General features: G+C 41.8%; 1 protein-coding gene across 7 annotated transcripts in view; it reads left to right on the plus strand.

The window, feature by feature from the left end:
* The window catches only part of NBEA (neurobeachin), a 1787704-nt gene that overhangs the window by 1399672 nt on the left and 364928 nt on the right, over positions 1 to 23104 (plus strand). For all 7 annotated transcript variants that reach the window (XM_078657170.1, XM_078657173.1, XM_078657172.1 and 4 more), the window contains one exon: positions 13499 to 13616. In XM_078657170.1, coding sequence (XP_078513296.1) covers positions 13499 to 13616 — 118 coding nt within the window. The remainder of the gene's footprint in view (positions 1 to 13498; positions 13617 to 23104) is intronic.

Below are 23104 nucleotides of genomic sequence, written 5' to 3' on the forward strand. Positions count from 1 at the left end.
TTATTATTTTCAGGCACATAAGAAATAATTGTGCATCAATAATATCTTCATTGGGAAATATGAAAGGTGGATGCATTTATTGATGGAAACTGAACCCTGCTTTGATATTTATAAAGTATTTTTACTTATAAACAAAGATTCAAGATTTTTTATTTTTGTCCTCATCTCACCAAGTATGCGTCTGCAATTTCTCAAAAGCCGCCCATCTGACCTGTGCGCCCCATGGCTGCTGCATTCGCTATGGTCTGTGCCAGGAACCAGACCTGCCCCTTTGTTGGTGGCTTGGTGTAATCATAGGACTGAGAGGAGCCAAAAGTACTTATACTAACCCCAGAACTCTACCCCACGTTGTAAAGGCCTTACAGATATTCAAACAGTTCTCATTTCCTCCTCCCTGGTCTAATCAAGCCTAAGTAGATGCAGCTTTAACCCAGTCTTCAGGCTTAGGAGGCAAAGGGTCTCTCCAATTCAAGCAAATTTCCCTCTGTGCTAACAGTATACGATGTAACAGTAGACCTCTGTGTATATAACTCATGTTGTTACTTTATGTACCAAGTCAAATTTAAAATGATTTTTTCCCCAAAGATACCACACAGAGCCTCCTCGACTCCTCTCCAAAAAGTCTAGGACACTCATAAAAGATATGAAGATAATTGGCTTTGATGCACTCACATTTTGGACATTTAGGAGTGGAGTGTGGAGCAAACTTGGCTATCCTGGCAGGAGTATAGAATAAACGATTGATGACAAAGAAATGATTCTTCTTAAGATTTGCCGGTCTTGACCTACTATTATAGCAACTTCAAAGAGGGTTCATATAATTCTTTGAAATCACATTCCAAAGGTACCTGATTCCATACTAAATATTGTGAGGGCATTCCTTCTCCTCTGCCCTAAAAACTTCTTATAGCATTTGGAGATTTCCTTGCTCTTAAGGTTAACATCTTGAAAGGATTGCTCCACATCCCGGTCCCTGTGTATTTCTCTCTTCTCTGCTGCGTACCAAGAGCATAATTGCATGTATTTGAATCTAGAGAGGCCATTTCCAATCCTAGCTCTTAAAACCTCCCATGGGTGAACCCCCTCTGATGATATCAGTTCTGACCATATAACAATACTCGCCCTTTTGATTGGTGTTGCGAGACAGTCCTTAAGACATTCCGGGGTTCCGGGCTATTCCCAAATTGGGGCAAACTCAGAGTAATACCCTATCCCCATCTCCTTCTGATCTTATGCCACAAACTAAGAACAGCCTTCAATACTTTCAGCCACACTTTAAAAAAAAACCTTGGTGCCCCAAATTTATATAAGAAGCTTTCTCCGCTATCCAGCCTTATCATTTCAGCCAAAAGTCTACCCCAAGATGGCTCATCTGGGTTCGTAAGTAGCATCCAGATATTTTTTTTAATTGAAAAGAGATACAATACCACTTAATATCCGGAAGAGCCAACCCTCCTTTAATAAACCTCTTCCTCAATTGTTTCCAAGCCAATCTGGCACCTTTATAAGCCCAGATAAAACTTGTGATTTTACTCTGGATTTTACTAATGTCCAATTTTGGAAAAGTAAGGGGTATGGCATTAAAAAGGTATGTTAGTTTAGGAAGGATAATCATTTTAATTAAGTTAACCCTGCCATATATTGTTAAAGGGAGGTTCTTCCACCTAGCTAATAGACGATCAACTTCTTTTATAATCCTATTTAAACTTATCTGTGCCATTTTCTCAATATATTTGATGATTATTATACCCAGATAGTTAAATTCTTGGCTTGTTCTACCCCCCCCCCCACCCCCTCCCCCCAGTTGTTGATGTTTCAGCACATCACCTCGGTTTTGGTTGTATTGGCTAAGTAGCCCAAAAATTATCCAAATTTCTCTACAGACATTCAATCCTTAGAAGTACTCCAGCTGGATTATCTGTATATAACAGCAGATCATCTGCATATAGTGCGACCTTGCTGAAATATTGTTGAGATTTAAAAGGTGTAATCAATTAATCTGCTCTGATCGCTTGTGCCAGGGGTTCTATATACAAATTGAATAATAAAGGGGAGAGGGGGCAACCCTTTCTTGTTCCTCTGCAGATATTAAAGCAAAATGTTAAAACCCCGTTTACTAGAATTATAGCAGAAACCCCCGATAGCAATTTATCAAGGTCTGAATAAAAATGGGCCCAAAACCATTGTCCTTAACCCTTCCCAGAGATATATCCAACAAACTCTATTGAACTCCTTGGCCACATCTAATGCTATTACGGCCAAGGGTTCAGATCGAGCTATGGCCAGATCGATATTACCAATCAACTGTTGGGTTTGTTCTTGTATATATCTTTTAGGAATAAATCCTTTCTGGTCTGTGTTAATCAGCTGTGGAGCGATTTTGCCTCTAGCATAGCTAAAGTTTATATACCTCGCTAGGAAGAGCATCTGTTCCTGCAGCCTTATTATTTTTGCTTTTACCAATTTGCTCTCTGATCTCACCTTTAGTTTTTGGGGCATCTAAGCGTTCACTACTTTCAGCTGTTAAAGTCGAAAGTGATTTCTCCCTCAGCCAGTTCTTAAGAATCTCCGTGTTTGGTATGATGTCCTCCTTATATAGCTCGGAAAATAGTGAAAGCAACCAAGCTTGCATGTCCACCAGTCTACTCGATATTTCCCCGTTGTCATTAATAATTAATTCATTTATATTATTCCTTGCATGGTCTGCTCTAGCTTTCCATGCGAGAAGTGCTCCTGCCTTCTCACCATATTCAAAGTTCTGCATGGATTTTGCCAGCCACTGTGCCTTGCATTTCTGGTCGAGCTGCACTCTAAATTCCTGACGGCCATCATCTAGGTCCTTTTGGACTAATAATATTCTTTCAGGTGCCCGCTGGTAGAGCCGGATCCTTTCTGCCTCTAACTGGGAGATTTTATTTTCCAGCCTACATGTCTCCAATGTTTTTTCCCTGTTCTTAGTGCAAATATGGCTATGTAGATATCCCCTCAAATTAACTTTAAAGGCTTCCCATACGTAGTCCATAGACGTAGAGCCAATATTATCCAAGAAATAGTTTTTAGATACCTCTTTAAGCTCTCTCGTTATCTCTGGGTCAGTTAGGATAGATCTTTTAAGTGTCCATCTGGGCCCTAAATTATATTGGCTTCCTGCCAGAGTAAATAGGATAGAGGCGTGAACTGATATATGGCTGGGCTGGATGGCTATTGATGTCCTATGTTCTGCAATGGACCTGTCGATCAGGACATAAACGATCCTGGAGGAGTGCCCATGTTTCTTACTATGGAAAGTGAAGCCTTGCCTATTACTCAACTTAGTCCTCCATAGATCCTTACGGTCCAAATCATGTATCATGTTGTTTAAGGACTGACGCACACAATGTGCCCCTACATAATTACTCTGATTGGATCTGTCCTTAAAAGGATCCAAGAGCACATTAAAGTCCCCTCCAATAATTATAGGGGAGGCTACTTCCATCAGAGACCATTGGAACTTACATAAATAAGAGGGGTCATCGATATTGGGACCATAAAAAGAAACACAAACCAACTCCTACTCGCCGAAATCTAGTTTAGCCGTAAACCACCACCCTGATTGGTCAGTTTTTATTGATTTGATTATACACCCCGCCCATGTCTAATTAGGATAGCCACTCCCTTGCAGTGGACTGTCTGTTCTGAGGTGCAAAAGTGTGTTATCCATGGGTACTCTGCAAATACAGAACGGCTCTCCAGCTGGTTCAAACGAGTCTCCTGAATTAGACATATTTGTGCGGGGCTTTGCTCTGAATATTTCATGGCTAATCTCTGTCTTCGGGTGCATCGCAAACCATTGATATTCCACGAGAGGAATTTTTTCTTTCCGACTCCCATTGCAAGAACTCACCCATAGTGGGAAGGCTTCCCAATGTTTCTATACTTAATACAAAATCCAGAACAGACCGCCTGAGACTGAAAAGGTGATAGAGAAATGTTTTGAGTTTTTTTCCCTCTGCTCCCCACCCAGTGCTCCCCCCACCCCTCCACCCCATATCATCCCACCCAGGTGCCCCAACAAACACCCCGGGAACCCTCCCTTCTATTTAGGCTATAAGACTAATCGGCTACAGTACCTCAGGCCAAACTTAGAAGAAGTAATTAATCACTTTCTTTCCCTGAACCCTCCGAATCCTCCGAGCTTCCCTTATTTCAACTGGCTCCAACCTTACACCTCTTAACTTTTTCTTAATTTTTTCGATAAGCTTATCTGCCTCCTCAGCTGAACGGAACAAGTACATATGGCTGTTCCAGATGGTACGAAGTGATGCAGGAACCTTCAATTGTGCCGTAGCCCCTTGTTTATTTAATTCCACCTACATTTGCCCATCTCCCACTGCCTCTGTGCTGTGGCATGACAGATATCAGACCTGATATTGAATATAAAGGATTTGGAAAAGGCACTAGATGTTAAAGTACCTTCCTTAAGTGCTGCTGACAAAATTGCCTCCTTGACCGTGTATGTGTGAGGATTTATCAGGATTTTTCTGGGCTTTTGTCTTGCTGGATTTCTTTTGTAGGGATCTCGGTGCACCCGTTGGATTTCTTGTGACAGATCTATATTTTTGGAATTTTTTAGGACCGTCTCTTTTAGTAATGAGATCACAAACCCCCTGATATCAGAGCCTCCTAGGTCCTCTGGAACGTTCTTCAGTCTCAAATTGCTCCTCCTAGAATGGTTCTTCAATCGTTCTAAGTCATCTTTCATTTCCTTGTTTTGGCTTATTAATTTTACCATTTCCGCTGAGGAGGTAGTAAGTGCCTCTTTGATTTTAGGAATCTCCTGCTCAAGAATGTCTGTTCTTAGAGACACCTCTTCCAACTTCTGAGCCATGACTGCACACAATGCCAGCATTGCCGCTTGGTTAGTTTCCGAAACTGTGAATCTGTTTCCCATCTCATCCTTGAGTGCTAAAAGAATGTCAGCCAAGAACCCTGACCCTGATGCAGAAGGGTGTTGAGGAGATGTTACTTGCTGCGTAGAATCTAGGCAAGGACTGGGCAGAGCATTTTGTAACTCAAACACGCTGAAGCAGTTTGAGGATTGAACCGCAGGATGTACCGATATCTGGGGGCTGCTCAACCCCGCCGCCAGAGCCTCTGCCGTGCTATCAGTACCCACAGGTGTATAGGAAGGTTGTGATTCTTCCAGGGTAATTATTGGCTTATTCATCAGTGAATTCTGGGGTTGGTCTAGTTTCGTCCTGCTGGTAGTACTGGGACAAGTATCTTCTTTGCTAGAGATCCGAATGTTAGGGGAGGTAAGAACTTTATAATATGATTTCAGAAAGGGTGTAATCCTTATTTTGGGGGCTAAAGCTTTCTTCCCTCTACCTTTCCCAATGCCTTTAGTGCAAGCAGTAAATTCAATTACTTCTCCTTTCTTTTTCGCCTTTCCCCCTCTTGCTCCTTCTCCGTTTCCTTTCTTCTGTGTGTTCAACAGATTTACAATGACTGGAGGGGAGGCATCTTGAGTGGGGGGCCCGATATTGGACGGGAGCTGTAGAGCCCTAGTTCTAAGGGTAAACCTACACAATTTAGCTGATGGTGCTTGCTGACTCTCCCCATTCTCCATATAATAGGGGGCCACCCCTTCTCTCCCAAAGGCAGCAGTACAAGCAGTAGTACAAACAATCTCTCTCTGTTTTCCTCGAAGTGCATATGAGAAGTGACCTGAAGAATCCTTACCTCCCTTCGCAACGCACCATGCCCAATCTGGGGGGTTAACTTCCCCGTCGTGTACAACTTACAGCCTGATCTCCCCGGGAGGGCTCTGGTGCTGACTCTGCCGCCCGAGACCTGGACCAGGTAGCAGGCAATCCTGCTTCGGCATCACTCTCGGGCCGCGCCCTCCCAGTGCGGAGCTCGCAGCCCTGGTGTTTCTCTCCAGAGCTCCAGAGCCATCCACAGGCAGAGTGCAAAGGCAGGATACGGGACCCAGAAAAACAGAGGCACAACAACATTGAAGAGGCACCGGTCATCATGAAGCGCCGATAAGGTAGGGCATACAATTCATGCCATTAGCGAGTGCGGGAAACCCCTAATAGACGTCAGAAACGCACCCGAGGACTGCCCGCCAGCGGCCGCTTAGCTGACCGCTGCCATGTTCCCCCTCCATGGAGATTCAAGATTAAAATTGAATTTTTTACAAATATCTTTCGCACCACTGAGGACGCAGTGACTAAGTATAGCATAAGTGGTTTTGTGAATGAAGAGGTCGTTAAATAGTTAAATTAAATCCAAAGTGGTCATTGTTATATGTTTATTGCAAACTATTTCATGAATATAGCACATATTCCTGGATTTAACTTGTCTTTAATTTATCTTCTCGAGTGCCGAAGATTCAAAGAATTATGTTTAAAAATGGTTTTCAATGTAGCTTCCTTGAGGACCCATATGGTAAGTTCAGAATAGGTTTCCTATTAGGACCTAGCATTTCTAATTTTTTATGAACTGCTGAGAAAAATGAAGTAGTCAGGAAAATCCTTTATTTTCTACCCACAAATGATCTTATTCCGATCAATTCTTTTATAGCCTTTAGGGCCTGATCAATAGTTCAAGGGCTACATAGTTAATGTGAACCTAGCAATGGGAAAGATATTTCAGCCTGCAGCATTGCAATATTTAGAAAAACGAGTGATGTTAATTGCTCTGGGTTTTGATGTGGTTATTGCACATTTGGGTCTGTATATTCAGACAAATGGAAATAAATTATAAGCGACAGCAGTTGTCATCAAGACATGTATTTGTGGAATCTATAATTTCAACCAATTGCCAAGTTCTACTAGCCATTTTTAAGGTTATAGAAATTGCAACTCTAACAAATCAAACATTCGACAAGTACAGCCTTTTAGCTTATTATTTTTTTAACTAAACAACTCATGAGATTTTTCTAGTTTCCGTGAGCATTCTAACAAGAACTGTGGTGGCAGTTTATTAAAGAGGTAGCTAAAAGTTAGTATAAACAGTAGTAATATAAACCAAGAACGTGAGATAGTGCAAGAGAGTACAATTGTAGCAAAGTGTTCCATTGGTGGATCATGCCACAGTGAGAATTTGCATCGTGGTCATGGAGGTGACATTAAAGGGTAATTTTAGGTACAGAAAATGGATTTTAATGCCATTTTGAAGAGCAGAAGGATGGTGCTTGTTCACTTTATTCAGGGCAAAGAGCATTCCAGTGAGCGGCAAGCTCAGCACCTTCTCATCAAAGATTAAGTGTAGTGTGAGAGGATAATGAGTAGGCTCTTGGAGCGGCATAGCCTCCTCAGGGCGAGGCATGGACCAGCAAAAGAAGCATAAGATGGATGAGTTAGTGAGTGAGCAGGTGGTAAAGTCATATAGTCCCTTTTGCTCCTGAATTAGGTCCTATGTGCGTGTGATTTAGAGAATGAATTGGGGGATGTGAGGCCTGAAAATGTAATTACAAATTGGAGAGTGCTGTCAATAATGGCATTCACATATATTCAGGTTTGCCATGTAGTACATTGACATCAGTCAATGAAGCAGCTAGCCCCTTTGTTCTGGAGGTGAGTAGTTCTGGAAGAATGTCACCAGCTTCGCCTCCATTTATATTTTGAAAGATCCTAAATCGATATTGGGTTTGCCGGTTATATGACATTTCATCTCACATGCAAGTGTTCCTGGCTGGAAACTGCCATTGCCTGTAGCACTGCTGTCACTTCACCTGCCTCTCTCAAGATAATATAAGACGCACTGCCCTCTCCTTCCTTGCATGCAAACGTATGAGAGAGGTGGGAAGCTCACGCCTGCCAGGGGGGAATGGAGTAAACTAAAGATTGAGGTATGCAAAGTATAGGTTTAAGTTTAAGTAGTCATGATACTTAATACACATGGTATCATCAAATTAAGTAACATTATGAGTTAACTCTTTTGTGCCATACGGCTTTGTCCAGCCTTTAGTTTATATCTGGGTTTAACCCAGCCTTTCACTAATATTCCTTTTGTTATAGTAGCAGCTATTTGCTAGAAAATGGAAATTATATTATATATATATATATTAGAATTGATGTTGAATATATATAATTGAAGTAGAATTGAATATGTATACATATATAAAGATATAGGTACATATGTAAAAATAAATTCTACTTCAATTTTATGTAGAAGTTCTGAAATATAAACACTGACCAAACCTTGACAGATGCTGTAGCAACAATATAGAAGGCAAGTATGGACATGATTGCGTACAAAGACTAACAGGCTGTCGGGGGCATCAGTGTAAGGTATCCTCGTATATCCACGGCGGCCGTGCATAATAGCCCACTTCAGAGCACGCATAAGCAGAATGTGCATAAACAAGTCTCTGGTGGGAGCTGGGTGGCGCGCTGGCCGCGTCTCATGGACCCAGCGTGCTCCTCCAGTCGAGTCCATACGGCACAAAGCGGCTAATTAATCTGATTAACACATCTGTGCATTCCCCGGCGGTGCGCCCGCCTTTGCAGAGGGTCCAATCACCGTCCCGCAAACTGTGGCGCTCGGGCCCAAGAATAACAAGCAACAATGGCAGTGTCTGCAAGCAATTATGTATTTCTTGAAGAAAATGTTTCAGGGTCATGTCCAGCCAGGGCCCCTCCAATTCTGCTGCTCCTTCGTGACTGTAATTATCCGACACAGGCTCTGTGTGTTGCTAGAAACCATCCGTCTGCAATATTGGAAATGCCCCCCCTCCCCGCCCCCTGTCTGGCCTTGCACGTTCGGCTTGCGGAGTAAGGCTGAGAAGCCAGAGCGAGTCTCTTGAGTGCGAGAGGTCTGCGGGTCAGCCTCGGTTTTGCAAGTTTCCCACAAGTCAATAAGACATTCTACAAAAAAAGAAACATTTATGAACTGCAACCACTCATGGCTGCCTTGGGAATGGAAACCACTTCAGAAAACCTTCCCTGAAAGATGATTTCAGTCAAGATTAGCAGCCCCTTTGCTGTTTTAATTAATTGCGCCAAAGGAAGTGTGTTTTCACAGGGTGAAAGGTGTGAAAAGGGAGAGCGGCTTCTCTTTCAGGCCCCTCTGCGCAGACAGAACAATGAAGTGCTTGGCCGCCAATCATCAGGCTCGTTTGGGTGATGGACAGGTTCGACAGTAGTTGATAGATCTCTGAGTGAGAACGCAAATGCAGTGGTTTATTGTACTTAGCAATGTTATCTGCTATTGGACATCACTCTCTAACCAATAGTGTAGAAGAAAGGGTCAGCCACACATATGGTTGCTTTGAGGCTGTTGTTCTAATTGTGGATTCTGTGGAGTACACAATCTGGAAAAGGAATCACCATGACTGGAGGGTGCACAACCGACTGCCCTCCGTAGAGGATATGCACCGCCCTCAAACAGGCAAAGGTGATGGGAGGCTGCTTGCAATAAGTCTAACCGCTGGCAATTGCCCAGTTTAGTGTTCCAACCCACCGTTCTTTTGCCCATCATGCCACCTCAGGTTACACCCAGCCATGTGCAAATCAGGCTTATCCTGCTCCAATACGAACAGCCCAGACTGAACTGCCAGGCCAGGCCCTCTAAGAACTGTAATACAAGCAAACCAAGAACAGTTTCGCCATGATTGTGGCTCGTCAGTCGGGTTTGGCTTGGTTCTACTGGGACACTGAATATGGGGCCAACACAGGACGTATCCTTGCCACTTATGACGTTACATTAAACTCACAAAAGTTGATGGGAGGAATGCTTGCATTAAGTCTAGCCACTGGCAATCACTGGGGAAGCATTCCAACCCATTGTCAATTTGCCCACCACACCACCTCAGTTTGGACCCAGCCATATGCAAATAAGTCTTGACTCTCTTCTAATAAAGTTGAACGCTACATTCCACTATTTTGAGGCCTTTGGGTAGATTCTTGAGTTTAATATCTCAAATTCAGTTAATGTCTAATGCTCTAGTCAGCCATGGGAAGGGGACTACAGAAGCGTTACACCACTCTACTCGGACACACATTTATTTTTCACTCTCTTTCATCTGTTTAAGTATCTCATTTGACAAGTGTTAAATCCCAGGCATCTTGCTTCTCAGTATCCTCTTTCCTGAATTCAGTCCTTTTATTTTTTCTCTCAGGCCTCGTGCCTCCATATAATCAAGGCCACTGGAAATATGTGATTGTGCAGCTGCAGCGTTTTTGGCATAGTTATATATTTGCCACATTTGCCACATAATCCATCATCTGCTGCATAATCTGCAGATTTTAACCCAAAGAAAAGTGTTTTTAGCTCAAACGGTTCAAAAGTTACTAACAACACAGCAACACATGATGCAGCGCAGTGGAAAGGCCTTTACAAAGGTTGACTAGTCACATTTCTGCAGCTTATTGCTATATTTGGGTGTAAAACTGGTACTATTGAATTCCCAGTCAGTGTTAAATAAGTGTAAAAATAACAAAATAATGAAATAATGCTATCAGAAAATGTGGCTCATTATTCTGCATATTTTGGCTTTTCTGGCTGCATAATTACCATCAATGTACCCAGACTGTCGTTGTGCTTGGCTATTCCAAACCGGGCCTACATCTTTCTGTACCAGATAATCTCTAAAAATTAATAAAAATATGTTTAAAGATCTTCATGAGGTGAAGCACCTACTTACACCATTTGTGAAACTTAAGTATCTCCAGATATCCTGACTTTAATTCACTTTAGTAGGCTCTTAATCTAAATGTATATTTCTTGTGAAATTGCAACTTTGGTTCAGTCCTCCAGGAAGTAGATATTACTCTGGTTGGGACAGGAAAAATGAGTTCCATCCAAATTTTAAATTGACCTCTCAACTTAGTCTTAGCTAAAGTTGAGATACATTCCTGATAAAGACAAAAGGTAGTATCCTGGAGGTAGACAGGACTGTACCAAATCTTGATTATGTTGCACAGTTCCCAAAGGGGATTGGGCCATCTTGGGTAAAGGCTTGGACTGTATATTAAAAGTTGAAAAATGCACCAAAAGGGTTGTCATTCACAATAGCTATTCTAGCCTAGGACCACTGATGATGTAGCATTTTTTAATCAAGAAGTAATCAACCACACCCCTGCCAAGAAGCCTCTGGCACCCGAGTACGACGTGGACTTTGACTTCCTAGAAAAGCCGAGAGAACAACCTTTAGATTTACCTTAGCATTTAAGCAGGACTCAGCCCACTGCTGGTGTGTTGCCAGCATACTGCTGCGACCCTAAGTAGAAAAAAGTAATCTGCCTGCTGCCTTTCCTGCCTGCTATTGCAGTCTCTAGTTCCAAGAAGCTGGCAGAGTTGCTGGATTTAAACAGATGGAGCCAGAAAAGCTGCCTTGTTATCATGTACAGGAGTTCGTAGCTTTTTAGCTAATGTTGACCCCCACTGGTTCACGAGTGGAATCCGTCGATCTACACCGAAGCCATTTCTTAGATTTGAACCATAAAACAATACATACTAAATACAGAATTAAGTGTACATCATATTCACAAATTACGAAATATTTAATTAACAAACAAAAACATATGCAAACATCGGAATTATAATTTTCCAGAAGGTTGGAGAGTTTTATTTCTAAAAGACAAAGTGATATGTTGGACTCCAGCATATCATTTTTTTCTTTTTTGCTCACAAGGCATACTCTTTTTTTGTCTACCTTTGCCAATGCTTCAACTGGGGCTATCAGTCATCCATATGAAATTTCTTTTGCTGTACTTTCTCTGCTCCCACAAATCAAGATAAGGATACCAATTTAATTTTTATTCTCCAATTTCAAATTTCTTTGCACTATTTTATAACGTCCAATTCTTTTATTTTATGTATATATACTCCCTTAATCTGCAAATATTATTTAATTGTCTAAGCAGTCGTGGACCCCCGGGTGAAGGTCTACTAGTAGCCTACATTTCCCTGATACAGAAGGACTAACAGATATTTTTACATCCAAGCCTGATTACCAGCATGAAGAGTCTTGTCTGATTTCCAGGATTAAGGTCTTTAAATTACCAACTAAATTATTTATTAATTTAACCATGACATTCTGACTTGTTTTCTTCAAAAGCTAACACTGGATGTGGACAATGCAGCAAATTTTCAAAATATTCACATTTTTAGTAATTGGCGAAGGCACTCGATAAGATTTATTTAATAAAGTACGACGTTTTTTAGACTAATCAAATATTAGGCCCCTCTGAAGTGGGATTTCGTGTTTGTGAGTAAACAGAACAGTTGACAACATATGACTAACATGGCCCAGCCTGTGTTGAGTTCCTGATTCTCTTGAAGCCGCCAGTTGTTTTTGACACCACAAGTCTCATTACCGTGTTAACTTGTTTAACAAAGTTTGGCCTTAACAGAATGGCCTGTCTGATTGACCGTTCTGCCCAGCCTCAAACTTGAGGAATGCCTCATGGCTCAGACCTTTATCAATTTGTTTTAGTGTCCAGCCCATAGCTAACATCATACATAGCCAAGAGTGGTATATTCAGTGCTTAATTTGAGCCGGTGGTTTCCAGTGCTCAGCACTGGCACTTAATTGTCAACACCGGCACGTATGACAGCTGCCACATGGTGGTGCTGTTTGTATAATTTAAAGACGAGCAGAACAGCAATTGTTTATTAAATCATTATATATTATAACAAATAATACCTACCTCCCAACCTATTTTTATATCTTTGGGGGTTTGGAATAGTCTGATTTTTCCCGCTTCTAGCAGTGTGCTGGTTAGTAGTTTTGTAGGTACTGTCACTGTCAACGCCAGCAGTGGCAGTGGTTGGTGTAAGCTGTGGAGGATTCCTAACGAGAGCCCTGGCACTTATTCTTTTACAAATTAATCACTGGATATATTTTTAACTCCACTGATGAAACATAGGCCACGCTGGGGTTACCGTATCGAAACAATATCACACTAGACTAACCACAGATCTGGTTACAGTGTCGAAATAATACCTCACCATACTAACCACAGACCTACCTATTGAACATTGATAGAGGGGTGGTAGTCCTCTGGTCTGAGTCATATAGACCTTTCTTACTTGCCTGCCTAGTACCCCCCGCTTTCACTCTTTTTTGGTTGCATTGTCCCTACGAATAAATTAGCTGGCATTTCACGTCTTCCAGACTTTTTCATCTGTCCATTTATTGCATTTGACTAATTCCTACAGGCTACCACACTTGAGGTGCAGATACTAATCTAACTGCAGGAAATGCTACTGCTCGAAGTAATATCCATGAGGATTATTGGATTATACAGCAGATCTTCAGCTACTTACCATCTTGTTTTTTCGCCTTGAAAGAAGATAATCTATCAAAAATATTAAAGGATTGAATAGGCTGATGAGAATAGTTTTCTGAAAATCCATTCGTGTACCACTTGTTGTTTGCAGTTTGTAAGCTTTGCACATAATCAAAATTGCCGTCCGCTCATCTTCTTAAGTCACTTTACCAATTATAATGGAAAATATTCATGGAAACAGCCTGCTGCATTATCTGTCTTTTCTTTATTTTCAGGTCCTTGCCTACACAGAAGGCCTTCATGGGAAATGGATGTTCAGCGAGATTCGAGCAGTGTTTTCAAGGCGCTACCTTCTCCAAAACACAGCTTTGGAAGTGTTTATGGCAAACAGAAGTATGTAAACTGGACATGAAACCAACATTTTTTTCAATATACCTGTTAGGTCGTGACAGTGAAAATAACCATGGCCCAATAATAAAAGTTGTTTAGATAAACTATAAACTCACACATTGATCACTACAGTACAGTGGAACCACAGCAACCTGCCACACAGACTGCATGTTACAATGACTTTACACTTGGAACCAACTATTCTAATAGCCATGAATCTTCTTCAGAGTGCTTTTACTTAACACAGTTAAATCCTTGCATCCTGGCTTTGGTTTAATACCTTTAAATGCACACATGAAATGAATCATTGCATAAACCGTGTGGGCAGATATGCACAGTGTAGTTTGTTATTTATAGGCTTGTTTAGGGATTGGAGGGGCAGCATGACCTACCTGAGGCTTTGCCTCTCCGGAGTCCTGCCCCCCTCCCGCCACAAACAATGGTAAGAAATTGCATATTTCTGCATGGGTCGTATCTATTTGGTGAACCTGTGAACACATGTTGTGATATTGAAGAATTATGGCAAATTGGAATTCATGTAATCTGTTAAGATTGAAGATTCCAGTAATGTCTTGAACATATTTTCTTCAGTAACGTCATAGAGAGGATTGGAACGCGTCCATGCGTCCATTAAGAATTGGAAAAACAGGACTAGAGAATTTACTCGAGTTTTTCAGTAAGATGAAGCTGGAGTGAAACCCTGGAAGAGATGAGTATTCAAGTTAGGGACTCAGTGGTAAAGGAAATTACATTTAGCACCAGATGAGGAATAACTAGAAGCTAAGAAAAGCTTGAAAATGTCAGAGGTTAGAGAGCAGTAAAGTAAAAGTTAAATAAAAAGTGGGCGAAGAGGTGGTAAAACATGCTAGGTTGGGATTGACATGGCAAACATGTAGCTTGTTCTAGTGTTATGAAAAAAGTACCCATGGGAATGAAGGAGAACGAGGAGCTGAATTGATTAGCAATAAGCTCATATGAGTGAATATGGCTAGAATTATGAAGTAATTTGCCACGATCTAGAGTTGTTACATGTAAAAGCAGAGATGAACATCAAACAAGAAGAGGCCACTTGATAGAGGAGTAGATTTGGCAGAGGTAAAGAGATTGAGGTTTGACAAAATTGTAGACATAAATACTATTTTCTGTATTAAAGTGTTATCCTGTAGTTGTAAATACAACGAGGGAGGTACCAGAAGAAATATTCTTTACAGATGTATCTTTCCAGTAATGCCACTATGTCTGCAAATGACGATGGAAGCAATGGTAGCAATGGTTCAGTCTGGTCAGGTGTTGAGGTTAAACTGTTTAAAAGATCTTGCCTTATAACCTTCAAACTTTTCTTGTCACCTCCTTGATCATGTCTAAATAAGACTAATGTAATAGTCTAATTCACACCGCCCATAAATACATCACAAACAAACTGCAAGTCCTTCAAAATGCTGCTGCTAGACTTCTGTTAAAAATTCCTAAATTTCACTCTGCCTCTCAGGCAATCAAAAAGCCGCCCTGGCTCCCAATTTAGCAACAAGTCACATTTAAGGCACTTTCCCTAGCCTATAAGGTCCTCCATAATGTTATCCTGACTTGCTTAATCAGAGCTTCAAATGGTACTGTCCCTACAGAAGTCTACACTCTGCTAATGCCTAACTCTCGATAATCCCCAGGTTTAAACGTTCCAGGTAGGGTGGCAAGAGCTTCGTGCTTGGAGCATCCAAGGCCTGGAATGCCCTCTCTCTTCCCATTAAAGCAGCACCCAATCTTCTCGCTTTCAGGAAAGCCTTGAATAACTGGTTGTTTACATCTTTGTAATTCTGCGGTCTCTCTGTTTTCTCTCCCTTGATGGAATTGATAAAGCCTAGATGCCTTCGGGCATTAGCGCACTTTACAAATTCCGCTGAAATAACATAACATTTGGCACATGGAATTTAAGATGAGGAAAAGTAGCAAGCTATGGTCGAAGATTCAAAAAGAATAATGAAAATGAAGAGGTTATAGAATCTTAGTTTCATGCAAGATTGGTATTCTTAAAGTCATTGTGAAGGGAATGCGGTGAAGAAATGGACTGAAAATGGAATAAAATTGTAGCAGATAGTTCAGTAGATGTTGTGTGTTTTCAGCTATGTAGGAAGATGTTTTTCATCAGTGAAGTGTCAACCAGAGGTGCATAATGATTGTATTTTAATTGCGTTTACAGGGAGATGGTAGAAGACTGTGTACAATAAACAGTGTTGTTATGTAGAAAGAAATTGGTATCATGTGGAAAGTGTTGCAGAATAATAACAGCAATGTCTCCAAGTAGAACAATGGATGGTGGCCGCATTGAAAATGGAGGAGAATTACATCTTGGTGCCAGGAGTGTTTATTTTTAGCTGGTGGTTGTAGGTGGGTTCCCACTGGCTCTCATTTTTGGGGATCAGCACTCCAGACTACGTAGCCTTGGTTTTAGGCAATCCCAACATTTGCCAGTGCCGGCTGCCGGCTCCTTGTGACGTCAACACTTAGTAATTTTGCAAATGAAGGCCTGGTTACTGGGGACTGGTCCTTTGGGTTAGTAAGCCAAAAACAATTTGAAAAATTGATAGTATGGGCTTATTAGAGTGGTCCTAGTAATAAGGCTTGACAGGAACAGAGGAAAATGAAGCGAACATGTTGCGTTGTGCGATTTAACAGCACCAATTGAAGCATCTGTTAGTAAAATGTAATTAATTGCATGTTGAGAATTTGATACTGTTGTAGTATGTCATTTAAAAAAAATTTAAGTTACATTGAAGCCATCATGTTATATTTTGTCTGCCAACAAGAACTAAGGTTACTTGAAGATTGACTATAAATAGAACATTGGTCCCAAACGAGCACAGATGAGTAGGAGTACAATTGGTAACAATTGTGTGTGCAATAGCTGTATTGGGTAGTATAGGAAAGGCATTTGTGTGGGAGGATGGGTAGCCTCTCAAAAAGATTTCCCGTTGGCAGAGGGGTAAGGCAGGGTTGTGTCCTTGCACCGACCCTGTTTTGCCTCTTTGTCAACGGGGTAATCGATTACCTAAATAATGTCCCTAACACAGATGCACCTAGGCTCGGCGGCAGCAGGGTGCCCGCAATTATGTTTGCGGACGACACCCTGCTGCTGTCGAAATCCCCAATGGGGATTCAGCGTATTCTGGAGGGTTTTGAGGGATTCTGTGGGGAGCATGGTCTCGAAATAAATGCCCTGAAGACCAAGTACATGATTTTTAATCCCCCCAAAAAACACGCCCCAACCCCTCTATAGGCCTGAACAGGCTAGAAAGAGTCTTTACTTTTGAGTACCTGGGTGTGACCATGAATGATAAATTGGAATGGGGCGATCACCAAGTCAAGTCCCAGCTCAGATTGGCTCAAATAGCAGGGGGAATAATTAGGCTAGTCAACTCAAATAAATCATCTGTTAGACCGTTAGCCCCCCGATGGAGATCTATAGACTCCAGGCCAGAGGTGCGATTCTCTATGGCAGTGAACTCTGGGGGCATGCTTGCAAAAAAGAGTTGGTCATTGTAGAAAACAAGTTTCTTAGACAACTCTTAAAGTTACCGGCTAGTACCCCCCTTCTGCCCATCAGGTTGGATCTGGGTCTGAAACCTTTAGACGAAGTAGTGGGTGTAAAGCCCCTAACCTTTTGGAGAAGATTATGGTCCACTCCTGAGTTAGCCAACTATAGGCTGGAACTGCAGGAAATTCTTGCTCTTCCTGCTATAGAGAACATCACGTGGTTTAAATATCTAAAAACTGAGTTTGCCCGGCTGGGCCTTTCGACCCTGTGGAGTGATCCTGAAGGCGCCTGTCAGGGATTGTCCCGCAAACATCTGGTGGCAACTTTTCATGCATGCAACCTTGCATCTCACACACAGGGTACACGCCCAGATTCTTTGGCTAACACTTTTCTTGGGGTGAAGGATTCCTACAAGTTTGAGTCAGTTCTTGATGACATCTTTCCGAATCTGGCCAGGATACTATATCTGCAATGGCGGTATGGCACTCTTCCGCTAAGAGCATTTGCCAGTAAATGGAAGCAGCACTCCATGGAAAACTGCCCCGGCTGCAATTGTAAGCTTGAAGATTAATTGCATTTAGTCTTCTTTTGTCCTGCCTACATTGCGGCTAGAAGGGTTTGGATAGTTCCTTTATGTAAAAATCTAGGGTTTGCTAAATGCTCTGAGTCCTTTAGAATTCTTAAAACTGACCTTTCAAAGGTAACTGTTTTTGCAATGGCCAAATTTCTCGAAGCAGCATGGCACAAGAGATTGCTTCTAATTCCTAGGGTGTTTCATCCCTGATTCAGTTTATGTATCAGTTAGTGTACAAACTTCCTGTATCAGTTCATTTTATGTAAGATTTTAGCTATACTGTTAAATCGCCTTCAGTTTTAAATCGTATTTTATATACTGTTTTAATTAATCAGTACTGGTCTATTTGATCCCTTTTATAGTATAGGTAGAGGTGTATTGGGGCATTCTCGCCTTTTATTTGTGTGTTATCCTGCTACTGATGTAACACTGATGTCTGATTTTTGCTTGTACTAATTCTATGCTCATCTTTTATGGCAAATTGCCGAAATAAAGATTAATGAAATGAGTATGTCATTTAAAAAAACTTTAAGTTACATTGAAGCCATCATGTAATATTTTGTCTGACAACAAGAACTAAGGTTACTTGAAGATTGACTATAAGTAGAACATTGGTCCCAAACGAGCACAGATGAGTAGGAATACAATTGTAAACAATTGTGTGTGCAATAGCTGTATTGGGTAGTATAGGAAAGGCATTTGTAAATCTTCTAATTTACCACTCAGATCCAAAAAATATCTTTACCCATATAGGCCTTGATTGCAAGTGGCCAATTAATGCCCATGGGGACGATAAAAGAGGTTTCTAGCTTCACTGAAATGATGAGCACTGCAGCATTACTGCAGATGTGAGTACTTTCACATAGATTATTTGGTTGCTTAAAACTGGGGCAAAATACGGAATTATTGGAGGACATTGGACCCAGAATAACAGATTCCCTCTGTAAATCCTCATTCACATTTCTTAGTGGACCCTCAGAATTCAACCCATTATGAGCTGGATTTTCCCTTCCCCAGAATCATCGGTAAACCCGGTATCATAGGTGGAAAATTACCGGCCCATTTATAAGGCCTCTCATAATGACCGCCATGTCCTCTTTTCTCACTGTCCTCCACTGGCACCTGACTGGAAGACAGTGCCAACTGTAGACTGCTCTGCTTCATCAACATAGCCATCAAAGGAAGCACACCGAAACACATCACTGCAAAGATTGCCCACTTTGGCAGTATCCCAGGTCTTTCTTTAGAAGGAGCCTCTTTGAGAGCCTTTACAGCAGTCTTGAAATCCCCTGAACCACGTATTTAGCTCCATAGGGCTAACAGTCATTTTTTAAAATGAACTAAAACAACTGCTTCCAGTCTTCCTGCACTCTGACTTTAGGAATTTGCCTCCGAAATCATGAGAAATGACTTGGAATTTTATTTAGCGCATCATCCTCTCCCACCTCATTCCAGCTTCTCCTCCTCCGGGCCAATTTTTCCCTCACTTCTACCTGGACACATCCCCAAAAATAACTCTTCCTGGGACTCTTTCAAAACCTTTAAGAAAAGCGCCATTCTCAAAATTCTAGCAGCGCTAACATCCTCAAACCACTTAAATGACCCTCTCCCCCCCAATGTCTTCAATTTGATTTAACCATTGTTACTACCACTTTGGACAGAGATTGTCAATACCTCTCTACTTCTAGGCAAAATCCCTGACTGCGTAAAGTCTGTAAGGCAGTTATTCAAGAATACAATGTAGTAACAGTAATTGGAAAAATTCATGCAGCATATGAATTAGAGGTTACGATGTTTTATTTCACAGAGTAACCAAATAAACCGATAGATGGTTTATACAATTTCAAAATTTTTGCAATTCATAAGCATATTGGTGCCCACAAGGAAGAGGGGGTGGGAAGTGAAGTGAGGGATTTCATGTGAAAAAAGTGAAAAAATACATAAATAGTCAATTGCACATCATTGATCAAGGATTCTTATTCACACTGGTCTCCTCATTTCGGAGCCATATTCAAACAGGATGAGTCATAATAGAATATCAAAAGAAACAATATCTCCTTTTTATGGCTGTGTGAATCCTGTGTAACCATAGGAGTACACGTCAGGGAAAACGTCTACGTTTCGACCCAATGCGGTAGGGTAATTGGCCCTTACAAGGCGGGTCTTCATCAGGACATTAGGGCAGTGGGCAAACCTCCTAGGGTGAAGAGAGAATGAAAGACTACTTAGCAGGGTCAGAAGTTACCAAATTGCCTCTGCGTATGTGATACGAAGGGCAGGACATTAAAAACACTATTAAAAAAGGACTATCATGATCACATGGCTATTACCTTAGGAATGGAGGGGCGATGCAGTGGCCTTTGGTTGGGGTCGTTTTCTTATACGAGTAATCTAAACGTGAAACGGAACCCAAAGAAATTAGGCACATGTACATCTCAAAAGGAGGCACCAATATGCTTATGAATTGCAAAAATTTTGAAATTGTATAAACCATCTATCGGTTTATTTGGTTACTCTGTGAAATAAAACATCGTAACCTCTAATTCATATGCTGCATGAATCTTTCCAATTACTGTTACTACATTGTATTCTTGAATAACTGCCTTACAGTCTGGGATCCCCCTGTTTCATAATAACCAATCACCCAGGTCCCAGTGACTAATTGGGTCCGACCCTGTTACTTGCTAACATGCGTAAAGTCTGGGCAGGTTTCCCTCATCCTCAAAAAACCAACAGCAGATCACACTGACGTAAACAATTTCTGCCCTATCTCCAACATTCCTGCTCTGGTGAAGCTCCTCGAAAAATGCATACATGTCCAGCTCTGTAACCACATTGAACAATTCCACCTGCTTGACCAATTCCAATCAGGCTTCCACCCAGGGCATAGCGCAGAATCGGTACTTACACAAGTAGTGGATGATGCGCTAAAATTGTTGGACCAGGACAAATCATGCCTGTTAATCCTCCTTGACCAACCCTCTGCATTTGACACGGTTAAGCATGATAACCTAATTGACCTATTGGAACATAGAATGGGGTAACAGGGTCTGTCCTAAACTGGTTCACCTTGTTTCTCCAAAACAGAACCCAAAGATTCAAGGTCAACCATTCCCTATCTCAGTCCACTTCAGTCACAATAAGGGTCCCACAGGGTTCCTCCCTCTTACCTTCTATCTTTAGATTGTTCATGGAGCCTCTAATGCAAATCCTGAGTTCTTCCAACACTCACTACCACATGTACACCTATGACACCCAATTATACTTTAAAGTTTTCTCCCCCAAAGACATCAGTTCCCTCAACTTAACTCTACGGAAAACACAAAATTGGCTGGTGTGAACCACCTTGAATTAAACACGCAAAAAAACGAATTCCTCCTAATCGCCCCATCCAACCAGACACTTCTCATTGAGGTTTGGCTGAAGTATCTAACAGCCTTCAACTGCGTGCCTCAAATTAGTGACTTAGCAAATTCATTGGGAATAACTTTAGACAAGAACATTAACATGCAGAAACACATTAGTGCGACCACCAAAGGAGCGAATCTCCAAATGAACATCTTAAGAAAACTAAAACCCTTCCTCCCCCCTAATGACCTCAAGACTGAAGTGCATGCCCAAGTGATTCCCAAGTTGGACTATGGAAGTGCAACCCTCTGCGGCTTGCCTGATCCAAAACGGCCCCTCTAGGGGCCTCTCTTAACTCTGCTGCAAGGCTCATCACGGGGTCAAAAAGACACAATCACATTACCCTGACCTGAAAGGCCTCAACTGACTATCTTATGACACACAAATTCAAGTAAAAATTGCTTGCATGACTCAAAAAGCCCTACACTACAACAACTCGAGATACCTCGCTCAGAAGTTAGAATTGTCTGGTGGCTGCAGATCCTTCAGAAGCTCCAGCACCCTACTGCTGAAACCACAGAGATTCCTAAAGAAGAAAACCTACAACCAAGCTTTCTTGGGTATGGCCCCAAGAACTTTGAACGCCCTGCCCCTGAAATCAGACTGAATCTCTCTACAGCAGCTTGCAAAAAAAAAAGTTAAAGTACTTCTTATGAACACATTTTTACCCTAGATCCTAGTGTCCCCTCTCTTCAGATCGTTCATAACATGTCAGTTGCACTCATAGCTACCACTCTCCTCTGTTATTGTTTGCTCTACTGATAATGACAATGTTTTTGTACCCTTCCTTGTCAGGGGTGCTGCCTCATCCTGTATTTTTTACTGCATTTGATATTTTTAATTCTATTTGTCTGTGCTCTATTGTTAAGCTCTCTAATACAGGCAAGGATCATGTTTGTGCTATATAAAACTCTTAAATAAATATGCCCATCTACAAATGCATGCACAACACGATAGGGCCAATTACAATCTTGTTAGGTAGGCCTCCAGACTGGTTCCAGATGAGCAAATCCGATTTGGAGCCTAAGTTTCTGACCTAATCTTCCCCCGTTCCGATCAACCAAGTATGATGCGAAGAATTCGTCTGCGGCGACCGAATAGATTCCCAACCCGATCCTGTCAGTCCAACTTGTTCGCAGCCAAATCGTGCTGGCCAATAATGCCAGCTTCCGAACGAGTGAGTATGATGCACGATTCGGACATCCGTATCGTCTCGGTCTAGGAAAGACGAAACAGCTGTGGGAATCAGACTTCGGGAGCTGTCGCAGGCCCCCCTTCACCAAGGGGCCCTCCAAATCGGTCCTGTGGGGGTACCCATCGGTCCTCATTTTCCATGCATGCAGTGTGTGGCGGGCACCATTAGCTGCCCGCCACAGGGTATAGGCTTTTCCCTACCCACCCCTTTTTGCTATGGGAGCCTGTGTACTCTTTTGGTATACAGGCTCCCATAGAGTTCAAAGGGAGTCCAAGAGAACCAAGACCGTCACCATACGGGTGCATCGGAATTGGTCACTTGGACTCACGGAGCGCAATTTGCTAGGAAAGCCCTCTGGATCCGAGTTGTACGGAGGGCTTTCCTAGCGAGATCGTAATTGGCCCCTATGTGTCTTTTCTATGTACCCCACTTTTTTATTTTCTAATTTCATGCTTTAGTGTATTGACCTGGGTGACTTCTATGAACTTTTTAGGAATCTAGTCAGGTTAATTATTGTATTATAAAACCACCCCAAATAAATAATTTGTGGTTTGCGTAGTGTAAATGAACAACAAGGCTTACACCCCTGGTACTTTGCACTTGGGGCAGCAGTATACAGCAGGTAATTTTTAGGTCTTTTTTCACATATTGATTTTAGCTGCCATTGAAGACCTATTGAGAACAAGTATGAATACTTACAGTGAGCTTTGATTCAGCCCATTCCTTACCATTAATTGGCTTTCTTGTCAACTTCATTTGCTTGCTTCTTGTTTGATGGCTTTCCT

This window comes from Lissotriton helveticus, chromosome 8 (genome assembly GCF_964261635.1).
Source record: "Lissotriton helveticus chromosome 8, aLisHel1.1, whole genome shotgun sequence".
Taxonomy (NCBI): domain Eukaryota; kingdom Metazoa; phylum Chordata; class Amphibia; order Caudata; family Salamandridae; genus Lissotriton; species Lissotriton helveticus.